The 15,170-nt window shown below is 60.4% G+C and overlaps 4 protein-coding genes across 4 annotated transcripts; all 4 read right to left on the reverse strand.

The window, feature by feature from the left end:
* Positions 1 to 289: 289 nt before the first annotated feature.
* LSCM1_01367 (uncharacterized protein) lies at positions 290 to 1,093 on the reverse strand (the record flags this gene model as incomplete). Its single annotated transcript, XM_067318988.1, has 1 exon — positions 290 to 1,093. One exon carries the CDS (start codon positions 1,091 to 1,093, stop codon positions 290 to 292), a length of 804 nt encoding a protein of 267 aa, XP_067176267.1.
* A 1,154-nt stretch (positions 1,094 to 2,247) lies between these two features.
* On the reverse strand, positions 2,248 to 3,591 carry LSCM1_01368 (uncharacterized protein; the record flags this gene model as incomplete). Its single annotated transcript, XM_067318989.1, has 1 exon — positions 2,248 to 3,591. The coding sequence occupies one exon, from the start codon at positions 3,589 to 3,591 to the stop codon at positions 2,248 to 2,250; it is 1,344 nt and encodes a 447-aa protein (XP_067176268.1).
* Positions 3,592 to 4,254: 663 nt separating this feature from the next.
* On the reverse strand, positions 4,255 to 7,125 carry LSCM1_01369 (uncharacterized protein; the record flags this gene model as incomplete). Its single annotated transcript, XM_067318990.1, has 1 exon — positions 4,255 to 7,125. One exon carries the CDS (start codon positions 7,123 to 7,125, stop codon positions 4,255 to 4,257), a length of 2,871 nt encoding a protein of 956 aa, XP_067176269.1.
* Positions 7,126 to 12,961: 5,836 nt separating this feature from the next.
* On the reverse strand, positions 12,962 to 13,450 carry LSCM1_01370 (uncharacterized protein; the record flags this gene model as incomplete). Its single annotated transcript, XM_067318991.1, has 1 exon — positions 12,962 to 13,450. One exon carries the CDS (start codon positions 13,448 to 13,450, stop codon positions 12,962 to 12,964), a length of 489 nt encoding a protein of 162 aa, XP_067176270.1.
* Between the last annotated feature and the right edge of the window lie 1,720 nt (positions 13,451 to 15,170).

Below are 15,170 nucleotides of genomic sequence, written 5' to 3' on the forward strand. Positions count from 1 at the left end.
CACCACGACGGTGCACCCACCAGCCGATGGGAGGGGTGGGGTGGCGTTCTATCCGCGAACATGGAGACGAAAGAAAAAAAAAATGACTTGCGCTGCGCAAGAAAGAAAGGGCATGTGTGCGTGCACGTGCGTGCGTGTGTGTGTGTGTGTTTGTGTGCTTGCGCAGGAGCGGGAGAAAGCCAAGTCCCTCTTCCGCTGCATTTGTTCTCCCGTTCTCTCTGTCTGCGCTACACCTGATCGGTAGGCATTACGCCGCATGGACACTTCCACTCTCGATCGTTGCCTGGCCCTAGTACTGGTAGTGCGGTTGTGGCGCGTAGGCCGGTGGGGGTGCCGGCGTATAGTATCCTTGCGGGTACGGGGGCAGGGCTTGTGGATAGTAGCCACTCTGCAGCGGTGGCGGGGGAGAAGGCGGGTAGTAGCCTAGCGACTGCGGAGGCGGGCACGCCTGGTAGTATCCTGGGGGTGGTTGCTGCGACGCGTACATCACTGGCTGCGGAGGCGCGGCGACGTACGGTATGCCGATGACAGGCTGCTGCTGCTGCTCAGTTTTCTGAGTCTGCGGCTTCTGCAGAGCGGGAGCCGGCAAGGCGTACGCTTGCGGCGGCTCAGTCCGCAGCGATACGGTATTCAGCCCTGGACGATACGTGCCGCCCTCCAGCGCGCGCTTTACCGGATCTCGCCCGATGTCCTCTGTCACCATCCACTGCTCCTCCGGCTTGGCGATCGCACCGAAGTCGACAGCCAGCAAGCGCACATGCAGCCCTGCTTCTGTCTTCGATCGCTCCAGGAGGTACCACTTGTCCTTGACAACGCCTTTCGTGAGGCCGCCGAGGGACAGCGTGTAGTAGCCCAGGAGGTCATCGCTATACGTTCGCTTGCACCACACCTCCAACCGCACCTGCGCGCTTAATTCATCGGCGACCTGAAAGCGGAACGTCTCGTCCCACTCCGGGTTGAGGCTGCGCTTTACCACACGCGTCTTGTACTTCTTCTCGCCCATGCTGACTCGCACAAACGTGTCAGGCAGGCCACTCAGCCGGTGACTGTACAGATTCCGCGCTGCGCACACCGTCAGCTCAATCCTGCCCATACTGTCAGTTGGGGCGCATGCGTGTGCTGACGAGAACGACGATTCAGAGAAGGGCGATGAGCGGCACCGCCTGAGAGGCAATGACTATGCGGTGACTCACAGATGGCACACGCTGCAGGAAGTTTTCCCCAACGTGGGAAAGAGAAAGGCGGATGGAGGGGGGAGAAGGGAGGAAGGGAAGTTAGCAGGCACAGGAGAGCAATACGCGCCCGTGCTGCGAGAAGACGCGCAGGAGACGGAAGACCGTGTGTGTGTGTGTCCGCCACATATCTCACCTGTTTTGCCAACGTGCTCAGTCCCTGCCGTAGAGCATTCGTTCGACGCCCCATTTCTTCCCCCGAGCCCGTCACAGACCCATCGCTTCGTTGCGCCGAGGAGCTGAATAGATAGGCTCTACCGAAGTGCACGGACTCAGTCATCTTAGCACCGGCCCTTGACTCGAACGCTGCCCACCTGTCGCTCTCCATGCGGCTTTATAGCCTTTTTCATGATGCCGGCCGCTAACGTGTACACTTCCTCTAGGCGGTTTAGGTTTTGTGTGCCAGCAGGCAGAGCGGGGGTCGCGTAGAAGGTGCCTGAGTCACACCGTCACTTCACCCTTCAGTTGCATGATCAGCGCATGCCCGATGCCGCAGGTTGCTTCAACGCCGCGCCTGAGAGGCCCCGACTGCCGGCATCCGCAGCAAAAAACCCGCACACAGAGCTCCCTGCAGCGAGGGTGCCTCGCACACTCATTAGCAGAGGTAGCGCGGCATGGGCAGGAAAAGGAGGAAGAGAGGAGGTGGAGGTGCTTTTTGGCTTCCTGGCACACAGATGCAGGGCAGAAGACTCTTGAGGCGCTACGCAGTGCCGTGCCTCCGGCCGTCAGGGCCTCAAACCTGCCACCGCCGCCGCCGCCGCTGAGAGATACAAGCACACATAAATCGACGCGCACACTCTGCGGGGAGCGAGCACAGCCCAAAAACGTTCGGTGGTGACGTTATGGCCACCAGCCCCATCGAACTGGTTCGATTAGAATACGCGAGGAAAGACGCGCATGTGCTGCAGCGGGAAGCCCTCGCCGTTGTGTGCGCGTCGTCTCTGGTGTCAGAGAAGAGACCGTGCCCCACTCCTCTCGCAGAGTCACCCCAAATGCTTTGGCCGTTTAGCTTCTCCTAGCGTTGCTGCGGTAGCCCATACAGAGGGTAAACAGTTGGCTGAGTGGTGCTCGGCTGCCACGCCAAGTCGCCATCGCCGAGAATGCCGTGGCCAGAGCACTGCGGGGATGCGGGCGGCGCCCCAGATACATGTGGGTGAAACGGTACACCCCCCATGGCGGCAGTAGCTTCGGGCGTTGGAGGAAACATGGAGAAAAAGGGCGGCCGGAGAGGCTTGTGCAGGGTGTCGACATCCGTGCCTCTGGGCATCGACATCATCATGCTGGGCGCCGCGTTGCCGGCAGCAGTTACGCCTGTAGAAACCCCCAATGGGGCGAGTAAGCTTGCCAGCACTGGATTCAGCGTGCCCAAGGGCGAGGTGTAGACTCCAGCTGCCGTGTACGGAGATGCACCGGCCACGGTGGAGTCTGAGGCCACCGTGGGGAAGGGCACCGGGTAGGCGCTGCTGCCGGCCATGTTTGCTGCAGCCATCATCGCCGCCTGGCTGCTTTGCTGTGGCGCGTGGGCAGCCACCAAGGGTGCCAGCCCCACCGCCTGCACTCGCAATCGAAGACTCAGCCGATGCCCACTCCATCCGTAGAGATTGCCCATGATACTTGGCGCCTCTTTGGTATGCAGCAGAACCACTCTCTCGACCACCGAATCAAGACTGCCAAGGTCATATCCGGCTTGCATCAGCTCTGTCGGTACATGATACGTGTAGCGGCCAAGCAGGTTCTCGGAGAGCGGCGTGCTGCGCCACAGTTCGAGCTCCATGGCGGGGTAGAGGAGAGGAGAACTGCTTGGCTCTGTCTCCATGGGTGTGGTGCCATTGTGGCGGCCGCACGACTGCTGCTGAGCGGTGGCGCTCTGAGGCGGAGGGGCTGAGATGGCAAAGGAGGAATGCGGCGATGCGTAGGAGGGACCAAAGCCGCCGCTGCCACCGCTTGGGCAGAGCGGGTGAGTGTAGGGGGCGCAGAAGCCCCCCTGAGAACCCCCTTCGTGTGAAGAGGACAGCGGCGACGGAGCAAGGAGTGTGGCCGCGGTGGCCGTTGATGGCGCCGCTGACGGGACGACAAAGCGAAACAGCTCGTTCCACACCACATCATCACCGCCCAGCTCCTCGTACTCTCCGGCAGCAGCGGCTAGCGGCACGGATTTGCTAAGGCTCTCCTTGGCGGACGCTACCGACGCAGAGGGCCACAGGCATCTAGTACGGCGCACCTCTTCTTGGCAGCGAAGCACCACGTACAGCCCGTCAATGTGGAAGCCACTGCCAAGTCCCTTGGGTATGGTGCCGTGCTGGACGAGGAGGTCGCATACACGGACGTCGATGTACACCTCACCCGTTTCATCCGCCATGGCGCCGTGCGGCTTCCGCGAGGGGAGGGAGCCGGCGTATGCGGCAGCAAATTCTACACTCCTACCTCACAGGTGACAGAATATACAGTTCGGGGTCAAGAGGGGAAGTGAAGGCTATGCACAGGAGCGGTGAGCCTCCCCCCTTCGCTTCCGTTGGGGGAGAGACTGCTGCCCCAGCGAGGGGAAGCGCCGCCAGCCCTTCCCGTCACCCATAGGCGAAGAGCGGGAGAGAGGAGCACGCACACTCGCGTGCAGCGAAGCATACACGACTGTCACGCAGAGATTATGGCCACATGATCTGCGCCTTTGTGAACTTTTTTTCCGTTGTGGCGGCCGCTGCCGCTCTTCCACACCCCACCGTGTCCTCAGGACTTCCTGATTGTGGGCCCCCCTTTTACGTATCGCTTGACGCACCCCAGTTTTCTGTGCCCAACAGGTGAGCGGACGGAGACCGTGGGTGGAAGGGCGAGCGTTGACTGTTCCATTGCAGCCTCCTCTTCTCGCACCCCGCCGCGTGGGCCAGCAGCGCAGGCATTCACCAGGGAACACAAAGAACGGCGCCCGTCGGACCCACCGGCCCCCGTATGATAGCCAACAGGGCCTCTCATGACTGATCCGCCTACCCTTCGCCAAACAAAAAAAAGGACCATACTGGTTGCTCGACTAGACACCTCTCTTCTTGTCCGTCTGGCGAGTGGTGCGCTCACCGAGGTAGTGCACAACGTCCGCGTAGGTGAGCAGCTCGTGCTTGAGCAGGTGCTCAGCCAGCTTCTTCATCTCGTCCTTGTGCTTGGTCAGGAGAGCCAGCGTGTCAGCGTAGACCTCGTCGACCAGCGCCTTCGCGCGACGGTCGATATCGTTCGCTTTTTCGACGCCAAACGGCCTCACCAGGCGAGTGCTGCTGCTGCCAGGCGGCGGGTATACGGAGCCGGGGGCAAAGGAGGAGGCGTGCTGGTACGCCATCCGCGCCACCTTGCGGAGGTCATCGGAGGCGCCGGTGGACAGGTGGTTGAAGAAGATGTGCTCTGCGGCTCGCCCGCCAAGCGTCACGCTAATCGAGTCCCGAATCTCCTTCGCGGTGCGCGTGAAGTTCTCGTTGGGCAGATACTGCGCATAACCCAGCGCCGATCCGCCGCGTGGGACGATGGACACCTTCATCAGCGGATCGGCGCGGTGGAGGAACCAGCCAGCCACGGCGTGGCCCGCTTCATGGTGCGCAACGACGTTCTTCTCGAAATCTGAAAGCACACGGCTGCGGTGCTCGATGCCCGCGAGCACGCGGTCAATGGAGCGCTCCAGATGACTGAGGTGCACATGGTCAGCCCCCTCCCGCGCGGCAAGGATGGCGCCCTCGTTGCAGACATTCGCGATGTCGGCACCGACAAAGCCGGGGCAGAGGTTGCTCATGCGCTGCGCGTAGACGTCGATGATCGCCCGCTCCCTTTCAGACTTGCTCATGAGAAGGGAGTGAAAGTCGAAGTCGTGGGCGCTGTCGATATGGCGGCCCAGATCGGATGGGGCTCCCGTGGCTTCGGTCGGCACTGCCCCGTCAACGCTGCCTCTCTGCTTTCCGGCCGCCGCCACCTCGTGCTCGGTCGCTTCTGCAGTCACATGCGACAGAACGAGGCTCTTCTCCGTGGAAGTCGTCGACCCAACCAGCGGCGCTGCAGAGGTGCTGGCACCGGCAGCTGCGTTCGTCGCTGTCGCAGGGTTGCCGTGCGCGTCATCTGGGGTGAGCTTTAGTTTACTGAGGTGAACCTTAAAGATGTCGACGCGCTCGGAGATGACCGGGGTATCGACGTGGATGATGCGGTCAAACCGACCCGGGCGAATTAGGGCCGGGTCCAGCGCTTCCTGCGCCACGTTGCTGGAGGCCAGCACCATCACATCGCCGCGTCGCCCGGTGCTGAAGCCGTCCAGCTGCGTGAGCAGCTCGTTCAGCGTCTGCTCCTGCTCCTGCTTCTCTCCGTGGCCTGCTCCTTGCCGCTTCAGGCCGATCGCGTCGATTTCGTCAATGTAAACAATGCAGCGCTGCTTGCGCGCCTCCTTGAACAGCTGCCGCACCCGAAGCGCGCCCATGCCGACGTAGAGCTCAACAAAGTCAGAGCCGATCGCCGGGATAAAGCCAACCCCGCTCTCCCCCGCCACTGCTTTTGCGAGCAGCGTCTTGCCTGTGCCGGGAGGCCCGAGCAGGATGGCGCCGGTCGGTATCTTGGCACCGAGCTTTGTGAACCGCTCTGGGTGACGCAGGAACTCCACGATCTCGGTGATCTCCTTCTTTGGCTCCTTCATCCCGGCAATGTCGCGGAAGCGCGTGCCCGACGCCGTCTCGACACGGAAGACCATCTCCTTTGCCTTCGTCTTCCCCTTCGCTGCCTCCACCGCATAGCTCATCGACTTGCCGATGTACTGCGAGAGGAACATGACGAAAACGGGGAAGAAGATGAAGGGGACAACCCAGGCAAATGTGCCCACTCCCATTAGTGCCGTCTCGGCGAAGGGGCGACCCTTCATGGTCACCTGAAGCTCCGCGGGCTTGTCGGCGGCCTTGAGTAGCTCGCTGCCCTGATCCTGCTTCTCCTCACCGTCAGCACTCTTCTTGTCGCCTTGCTGCTGCTGCTGCCGCGCCTTCACCGCCAGCTCCTGGGCGACACGGTAGTTGTCCGTCAGCTCGTCCATATGGCGCTGCGTGTCGTGGTCGCTCACGAGTCCCAAATACACCTTGGCGTCGTCCGTGTACACCTGCAAAAAGTTGTTGTACAGCACCGCCTCTCTGATTTCGCCAGCGCGTTTGTTCAGCGAGGCCCAGCCCACGTGCGTGCCGCTCGGCCGCGCCAGCTGATACAGAACCACCGTGATGGCAGTCATGATGAGGATAAAAAGACAGGTGCGCGGCACAATCCAGTCCTCCGGCTTGTCCTCCCCTTCCTCCGCCGCCCCTTCTTCCTCGCCTTTGCCGGTGTCTCCGCCGCTGCGGCCGCTGCCACTGTTGCCGTTGCCTTTGCTCAGGAGGACACCTTTCAGACGACGCGTCGCGTTGGAGACGCTGCCTGTCGGTCGCTGGCGAAGGGTGTGGAGGATAGCGCCGAGCTTCTGTCTGCCCTCCGCGCTGACAGAGACGTCTTCAGGGCGAGAGGACCCGCCTAGATAGCGGTGCAGATAATTCTCATAGGAAAGGCGGCGAATCGCTGCCATTACGACTGAGAGTGCACATGACGTGCTTCCGGCCTGCTCCTGTGGCGTTCCGGTGATCGACCCGCGTGTATAGCGGGACTGAAGGGCGGCCGAGAAGTAGCTCGGTGCCATGGCTGCCACAGACTGCATTGCCACCCATCGCTGCGCCCACCCGCTATGCGGGGCAGAAATCGCCCGAGGACCGGCTGATGGACTGGGTGCCGCAAAGGCGGAGGGGGAAGAGCCGACTGAAAAGCGAGACATAGATCGTGCAGCGTTGCAGAACGCAGACGGCTGTTGCACGGCGTGCAAACTGACGCCAACGACCGCTGCAGGACCTCGAGAGCGACGTGAGAACATCGGGGCAGAGCCAATCGAGCGAAAGGGGAGATGCTCACAAGAGCACGAGCAACCACGGGCGAGAAGGCAGGACGTGCGCGCCGCGGCCCCCCTCCCTCTCAAAGAATATGCAAAGGATAGAAGATGGCAATGGAGCAGAGTTGGCGGCTGCCCTCCAACGATGAACGCGGGCAGTGCCTGCAACGTTTGGTCGAAGCAGCAGCGCGTCCGTGGACGTTGGGCGAGACACGCACTCACCAGCAGGGCTTTTGTTTTACTTCTTGGGGAAAGCGCCACCGAATGGGCTGTGGCGCACAAACGAGCGAGGTGGCGGCGGTGGCGGAAGGAGGGGAGGAGGAGAGGAGACGGTGGATACGTCAGGGTGGTGGAGAAACGTCAATGGCGAGGCTGCGCCACCTGCCCTCCCCTCCCCATCCCGGTCTCATGTGTGCGAGAGTCAGGGAGAGCGATGGCGGTGCGGAGGGGAAGCGTGTCTGTCTGGGTGTCGCTGTCCCTCCGCTGGCGATTCCCGATCCCCAAAAATAAGAGGACAGGAGAGGGGGCAAGGTGCGGCTTATGCATACAATTCGTGTCGTCATGCTGGCAATGTAGTCGTGCGGCTGACTTGCACGCTCATGACAGCTCACCAATGCACCACGTCACGTGCACACACGCAGCGTTTGTGCGTGCGTGTGTGTGTGTGTGTGCTGCTTCTCTGCAAGGGGCACAATTCAACAACAAAAAGAAGTAAAGGCGTCTCCTCTTTCCTTTGCAGTAGGGTGTCGCACCTGGGAGCGCATGGCACCCATCACGCAGCCCCCCGCTTTGCAGCAAGCGAGCATGAGGGATGGCCCGGGGCGCTGCATCGCCCTTCTGCCACGCGCTCGGGGATTCGGTGGGCGATGACGTGAGCCACACATGCAGCGGTTTGTGCGCTTTGAGCAGAAATATCGTCGACACTGTAAAAGAAAAGCCCTTTTGCCCGCCCATTCCACCGGAGACACATCCGCTGATGTGCACGAGCAGGCAACCACAGCTCACCCGACCCTCTCTACGAGTGCGCCTGATTCCTGGGTACCCCAAGGACAGGCCGCGTGTCACTGGAAGCCTCGGCGCATGCGAAAAGGCGTCCTCAAGACGGTCCGTCAGAGCCTAGGTGGTGCACTGGTGTCTGCCGGGCGGTTGGCGGGGGATGGCCTTGGTGCATGCCAGGGAGCCCACGAAGGCGGCAAGCCAACATCACCGGAGGATCCTCGCAGGATCTGCGCCCTGACGGTAATGCCATCCTTCGCCTTCTGTCGCTTCCACCGGAGGCACTCCACAGAGCGGTACGGTGGACCTTCACATCGCAAGATCGTAGCATCGAGGATGTAACGCAAGGCGCTGCCCTCATCCGCTCAGCATCTGAGCCGCATCAGGCTACCGTGTCGATGCAGTCATCGACCTCGTGGTGGCGCTGCAGCTGCGCGTTGGCCACTTCTTCCTGGAGCGTGTCAGTGGTACGCTTCACGGGCCCAAGGCGGTGTGTTATCTTCGTGAGCGGCGTAGCACGCTTGCACGCTCTGCGCCGGCCGAGTCTGGATGAGGTGGACGAGCGACACAGAGTCATCCGTGCAGCTGCTCATAGGTGGTGTTTCCCATCGAGCATGCGCGCCTGCCATGGGCGCAGTGCAGTCGACTCCACCATCACGCGTTCAGCCACATCGACCCCAAGAGACATTGCAGACCTGACGAGGGGATGGCAGAAGCGCTGAACGCCCCACAGCAGCTGCGCGAAACGCCAGCTCATGCCCTTCGCTTCTCGTGCCCACGCACCTTAACGCGCTTCTGCTCCATCCGCCAGCGCTCCGTCCTCAGAGTTGCCTGGTGCGCTTCCAGGTTAAACCTCTTCTTTCCCGCTTATTGGTTGGCGCACCGCCTCCGCTGCTTGTGCGATGTTCACATGCCCCGCCATCGCCCCGGCGACGATGGCGACGGGGGGCAGATGTGGCGCAAGAAATTCTGAACTTCGCGCTAGTCACGGCCTCCGCGCCGCCTGCTGAGACTGAGCGCCACGCGGTCTATGCGCTGCTCCATCAATGCCAACATCATGTAGTCCGCTTAGCGGGTAGGGTGCTTACAGGAGCTGAGGTGCATTCCGCCGGTCACGACAAGGTGCCCATGAGAGTTTGAGGCGACGGTTGACGTGGCGGTACAGAAGCTAGAAGCAGCAGTGGAATGGTAAGACGGAGGTGGTCCCCTTTGCCTGTGCCCCGGTGGCGCTCTTGACGACTGTCCCGATGAGCATCAATAAATGCCGCATTGCAGCTCATCGCCTTCTCGACTAGTCGCCAGACACGCAGTGACGACTAAGATGACTGCGTTGTGATGGCTGCGGACGTGCACTATTCCACCGCTCTCCCGTCAGGATTGCGGATACGACACCAGTCACGGTGGTAATACGGGAGAGACAGAGTGGACCACTCCAACGGCAAGATGGACTACAGGCGGATCCCTGCCAGTGACTGCATCGGCGAAGGTTCGAAGCACCTCCTCGGCGCCTTCATGTCCCCCCCCTCCTTCCCACGAGTGCACCGTGAGCGCCGTTGTTCCCTCGTCGCTGCCTTGGTTCCTCTGCAGCGCCTGCTGCCATTGCCCACGACATTCGCCCTTCTCTTACCCTGCCCCCTACTCCCTGAGAGCCCCTCCGCGTTCACCTAGGCGGCCTTCAGACGCTTTCTGCACTAGTCAGTGTACTGCCAGAGGGCTTGGGTTGGCACAGTCACTTAGGAAGCGACCCGAGCTGTGGGGAGGCCCTCTGCTCACCATTCTCGCCTCATTCTCAGGGCCGAATCATCAGCTTTGCCGCTTCTGCTGGGCTCCTCATCTTTTTTTTGTGGGCGGGGGAGAGGGCAAGCGGGCTCATGGGCATCTTCTTCTCAACCTTTCAGGAGGTCGACATGGTGCCACGGGAAGCGCTCCACCTTGTGCGCTACGGTTAGCATGGCCCGCTACCTGGGGCTGACCGAAGTCACGAGCCGCTCGGACCCAACAGGCTCAGCCGCTCCCTCACGTGTGGTCCGTGAGAAGCGGTAAGAGATGAAGGACCGACCGTTGTGTGACGCTCTCAAGAAGGCGTCTTTCGAGCTGGAGGGGATAGGGGCCACCTCTCGACATCAGCGAGAGTGCTTCCCAATCCTCCAGCTGTGCTGCTCGGCAGGATCGCGTCCGTGCCAATGATATGCTCTCCAGCGCACAAAAAAATGTCCTGACGTCAGCCAAGCGCCCCAGGATAGGGAAGGGGGCATTGCTAAGGAGTCCTCAGCCTTTGCACACACTCCTCAAGACACCATGCATGATGCACTTAACGCCATGGCAAAGGCTGCGTGGTGCGCTCTGAGCGTACTGAACATCACGGAGCTGCAGAGCTGGTGCGAGAGTGAGAGGATATTGTGGCAGAGGGACACGCGGCAGGCGGGGGTATGCTGACACTCGCCCCAGCAGAGATGGCTGTACGTGGGGAAGAGGTCAATTCCACAGAAGTCGAGAGAGACATCCGCACACCAAGAGTGTGTGTGTGTGTGACAGAGACAGATCTATGAGCTTCTGTGGCGTATGACAGAGAGGCATGTGTGGGCGACAAGGAGGCGGCATATCAGTTCAAGTCGCTGCGAAAGAGCGTGGGGTGTGAGCGTGTGACATTTTATCGTCAGCGGGATGCCCTTTGAAGGGGGAGTCATAATGAAGAACGGCGAGGGCACCTCAGAGCACCGCCACTAACGTCGTGCCAACCTCAGGTGCTTCCTATTGCGTGCGCGCTCAGTCGATATCCTTTTTTTTGTCTGTTTGCTTATTCTGTTGGTATCGCCTCGTGAGCGGCCTGTGCGTGCACATGAGAGTACACGGGAGCCGTCATGCCACAGACAAATGCCGAATAGTTTACATTGGCGCGCACAGAGAGGAGGAGGAGGGGAGGGGGCGTGAGAGAGAGACACCGATTGACTTGAGTAAACACCCAAGGAGCAAAGAGAAGGGGACTGCGGCAGTGAGGTGCGGGCTCACGCCGTCGCTGTTTCAGGCGCAAAGGCCGCGACGAGCAAAAAAAAAACAAATATCCTTGCCACACTTCCGTCACCAGAGGCGCATGGCCCCTACCCAACTCAACGAGCAGCCTGTCACTTACCGCAGCGTCAGAGGCGATGCGTCGGCGTTCGCGGGACTATCGAGTCAGACTCACCCTCGGGCGCTGGGCAGAGATGCAAAGGCACCGCGAAGAACGAAAGAGAGTAAAGGGAAAGGGGAAGGGAGAGGCACCGTCACCTTCGCAGGGCGGCACCGTCGAGGATGGAGTAGACACACACCCGCGCATACGCAGAGTGAAAAGGGGGCATGGCATAGAGACCTCCATTCGGGGGGGCGCACATGCGACAACGCAACGGTATGGAGACGGGGTAGAAAGAAGAGGGGAGGAAAGGGGAAAGGCAGGTGTCCATGAGCGAAGGAATCACAACAGAGACAGTGGCCCGCTGGGAACACCAGAGCCGTGCGAAGAGCGACTGTGATGGGTCCACGGAGTGTGTGTGTGTGTAGGGGGGGGAAGCGGAACGGTGGCAGAGGCCGCAGACAGTCACTCCCCACGGCGTGCTCGCGCCCCGCCGCTTTTGATAGAATTTGAAAAAAAAGAATCGCTGCAATTTGCCGTCACAGCCGTTGGCGTCGGGCAGGCATGCGCGGCCCTCAGCATCCGCACAAGGGAGGCAGCCCCATACAGAAATAACCGTACCTCAGTCCGAGGACAGTTCCGCGAGCAGCGTATCGTCGTTTGGTCGGAACAACCTGCGCGGAGTCGGAGCGGAGAAGCGAAAGAGCAGAGAGGAGAACACACACAGACAGAGAGAGTGCACACGAAGGCGGAGGAAGTGTCTCTGCCTTGCAGACGACGATACACACGCACACGCGCACGCACGGATGTAACGACACGAAGAGAAGAGAGGGAGGGAGGTGTACTAGTGCGGCATTTACACGCTCACCACAGCTTAGTTGTACAGGCCGTCATGCGTGTCGTGTGTGCTTGCGTAGGGGGGACCAACTCTGGCATGGAGAAGAGACGGTTGTGATAGGTTGGACTCAAAGAGAGAGAGGGAGCGGCATAGCGAAAGACAGAGCGCCACAGATAGAGGAAAGGGAGCCCCTGAGTGCCTTAAAGGGGCCGTCGGAGAGTGTGGTGTGCGTGTGTGATAGCGCCGACGACGAGCACAAAGCCTTCATGATTTCACCCATGCGGCCCTCAAATCCGACAGGAGATCGTTCGTTCCTTCCACCCTCCCTCCCTCCCTCCCCCCTCACGACGCCGCCCATTCCCATCAGACCCCACCATCAGACGGACCCTCTTCGCTTCGCAAAGAATAGCACCAAAGGAAAATAAAATGGAGAGAGAGAGCTCCGAAGGACGCACCGGGGAGGGGCCCTCAGAGGGAGAGATCCGATAGACCTTGTGCGCTGTGAGGCGATGCAGGCAGTGCCGCACCACACACGCTCAGCCACGAAACGCGTGCGTTTGTGCACACTACTGAGCTCGGCATGTGTGGCGCAGCAGAAAGTCGTAAGAGTTCAGCGTGAAGGTGCGGTGCAGCATCCCAAGGGCGAGTGACACAGCAGGCAAAGATGCTCAAAGAAAAAAAAAGATGAGCGTAGCGTGGCGGCTCAACGCAACACGCGAAGTTATCAATGCCTTATTAGCCCTGTATTTGCAGAGCAGAGTCACGTGATTGCTGCTTAGCGGTAGAGAAGGCGAAAAAAAAAACATGTTCTCAGAGCTCTTAGCGCCTGGGACGACACATGGGCAAGAGAGACGAGCGGGTTGTACACGGCTACGAGTTCATAGCGCGTTCCGTAAGCCCCTGCTTCCCTTTTCGCTTCGCACCTGCTTGACGTCTGCGCTTCCATCGTTGCTGTTGTGCGCGACGTTCACCCCAGGTAGTGTCGGCTTCAAGGCGGAGTGGGGAGTGGGCACTGTCTGGAGTGGTGGCCGATGCCAGGGAATCTCCTCCAACTCTGTATCACTCAGAGTCTTCTCGCTGGGTGAAGAAGGGGCTTGAACCGGGAGCGACCCCGGCTCTTTCCACTCATGAAACGTTCGTGGTGCAAGGCGAGCAGCTTTGACATTAGGTGTGGTGATGCTTGTAAGACTCGTGTCGAAGCCGCAGTAGAGGTTAGGGTACCACGCCGCCTCCCACACGTTATAGTTATCATTGAAGGTGAGGTAGGAGACCTCAGACGGGTGCGAAGACAACTCGAATGCCGGTCTTTCCGTCAATGCCGTTGGCGCGCCTCTGGGCGAGTGCATCGGTGACGCACTGCCCTCCATTATGTCTCTTTCGCCGCAATGACAGGCAGAGGGGTATATAGCGGGCGAGCTCAGAGATAACTAAGCGTATGCGTTAGGTCAGATGCAGCCACGTGCAGACGACGGCGCTTCTTATCCGGCGCGTGGCTGATGAAGAGATAGCAGACAGTACTGCGCGGTTGGGCGCTCGCATAGATGCGCTTGAGCGAAACGAGGCCGGCGAAGATGCCGAAGAAGAGCCGTATAGCACCAAAGAAGGGTATGCCTTCCGCGTTGTTACGTGCGTAAGGCACCCACAGAGCCGCCGCAACCGACAAACATAACGCGAAGGCCTTTTCCAGAGGACGGCGGACCCGACTGGCGCACTAACCGAGAATGGCCGGGGGAAAGGGGGAGAGGAAGGAATACCGGCACACGGACAGCTTGACACAGTACGCGAGAGCGCACGTGCCGGATTCACCGAGTGAAGAGAGGCGGCGTATGTGGGACGAATAGAGAGAGAGAGACGGATGGGGGTGCGCCAAAGGGTGCAGTGGGCAGCAGAGGCGTAGGAGTGATGACGTTCGGGGAGGGGAGGGGAGGGAGAGGGTAAGAGGGCATATGTTTGCAAGCTGATATAGAGCAAACGTTTGAGGGGGCGGGCGGGGGGAGGGAGGGGCTCGAAAAAGCTGCCGTTTCTCTGCGAGCGGTGGATGGGACGAGGGAAAACCGGTGTGTGTATATGTGTGCATCGTCACCGATTCATTCGTTCACGTGACGCCGTCATCACTGTGGGCAACGAGAGAGGTGGAGCCACCAAGTCGGTAACTCCGCGGAGAAGCAGCATAGCACCATGCACACCAGCACTCCGGCAAGCAACGCCTACCGAGAGCCCGCGCGGTTGAAGCTGGCATGCTGGTATATACGCTATCCAAACACCCCGGCGCATGGAAGGGGCCCGCTTAGAGGTGCGGATGATGGACTTCCAAGCAGCGGAACGTTCCCGTTGAGCGGCGCATGAGTGCGTCGATGCACAGAGGTCAAAAAAAGCGGCCCTCCTGTACGCGCCTATGCAGCGGAATGCTCGCACGCAGACCCCTGCGCACCACACAGAGAAAGACAAATACGCGATAGAATAGCATCGCAGTACTGATTCGTCAGCACGGAGGCGCAGGTACGATATATCGATGGGACAGACACACATGTGCACACACAGAGGTGGAGAGAGACAACTGCTTCCCAATACTGCGCCGCGCGTCAAAGCAGTGCGAAGAAAAAGCGTGCCGAAATGCCCGGCTCACTTTCCTCGCCACGAGCGTTCTGCAAACGCACAGATGCGCAGAAATGGGACAGGGCGTGCTTTCGGGAGAGGGGAAGGGCAACGGAAAGGAAAGGCGATACGACCGCCAAAGATGAATGATCAGAAGAAAGGCACAGAGACACATGCGCCTTACACCTGTTTACACTCGAAAAAGGCGACAGGTGCCCCATATACCGGTGGCCCTCGCGCCGTCTCGACATATCGCATCCTCTTCAGCGCGCCAGAGGAGGCAGAGAAGCCGTCGAGGCAAAGGCTTCGACCCCTCCCCTGCAGTCAACGACACACAGCGCAGCGAAAAGACAGCCGCCCTCTTTCTGAGCGCCATAAGAGACGTGACGGGAAAAGCATACCTCGGCGAAGCGTTTCTGTCGTCCGCTGAAGAAGTGAGGCGCCGCCAACGCTGCCCGCCGCACAGCATGTCTCTTTCGCATTCCCAAGAAA

Source organism: Leishmania martiniquensis, chromosome 31 (genome assembly GCF_017916325.1).
Source record: "Leishmania martiniquensis isolate LSCM1 chromosome 31, whole genome shotgun sequence".
Taxonomy (NCBI): Eukaryota; Euglenozoa; class Kinetoplastea; order Trypanosomatida; family Trypanosomatidae; genus Leishmania; species Leishmania martiniquensis.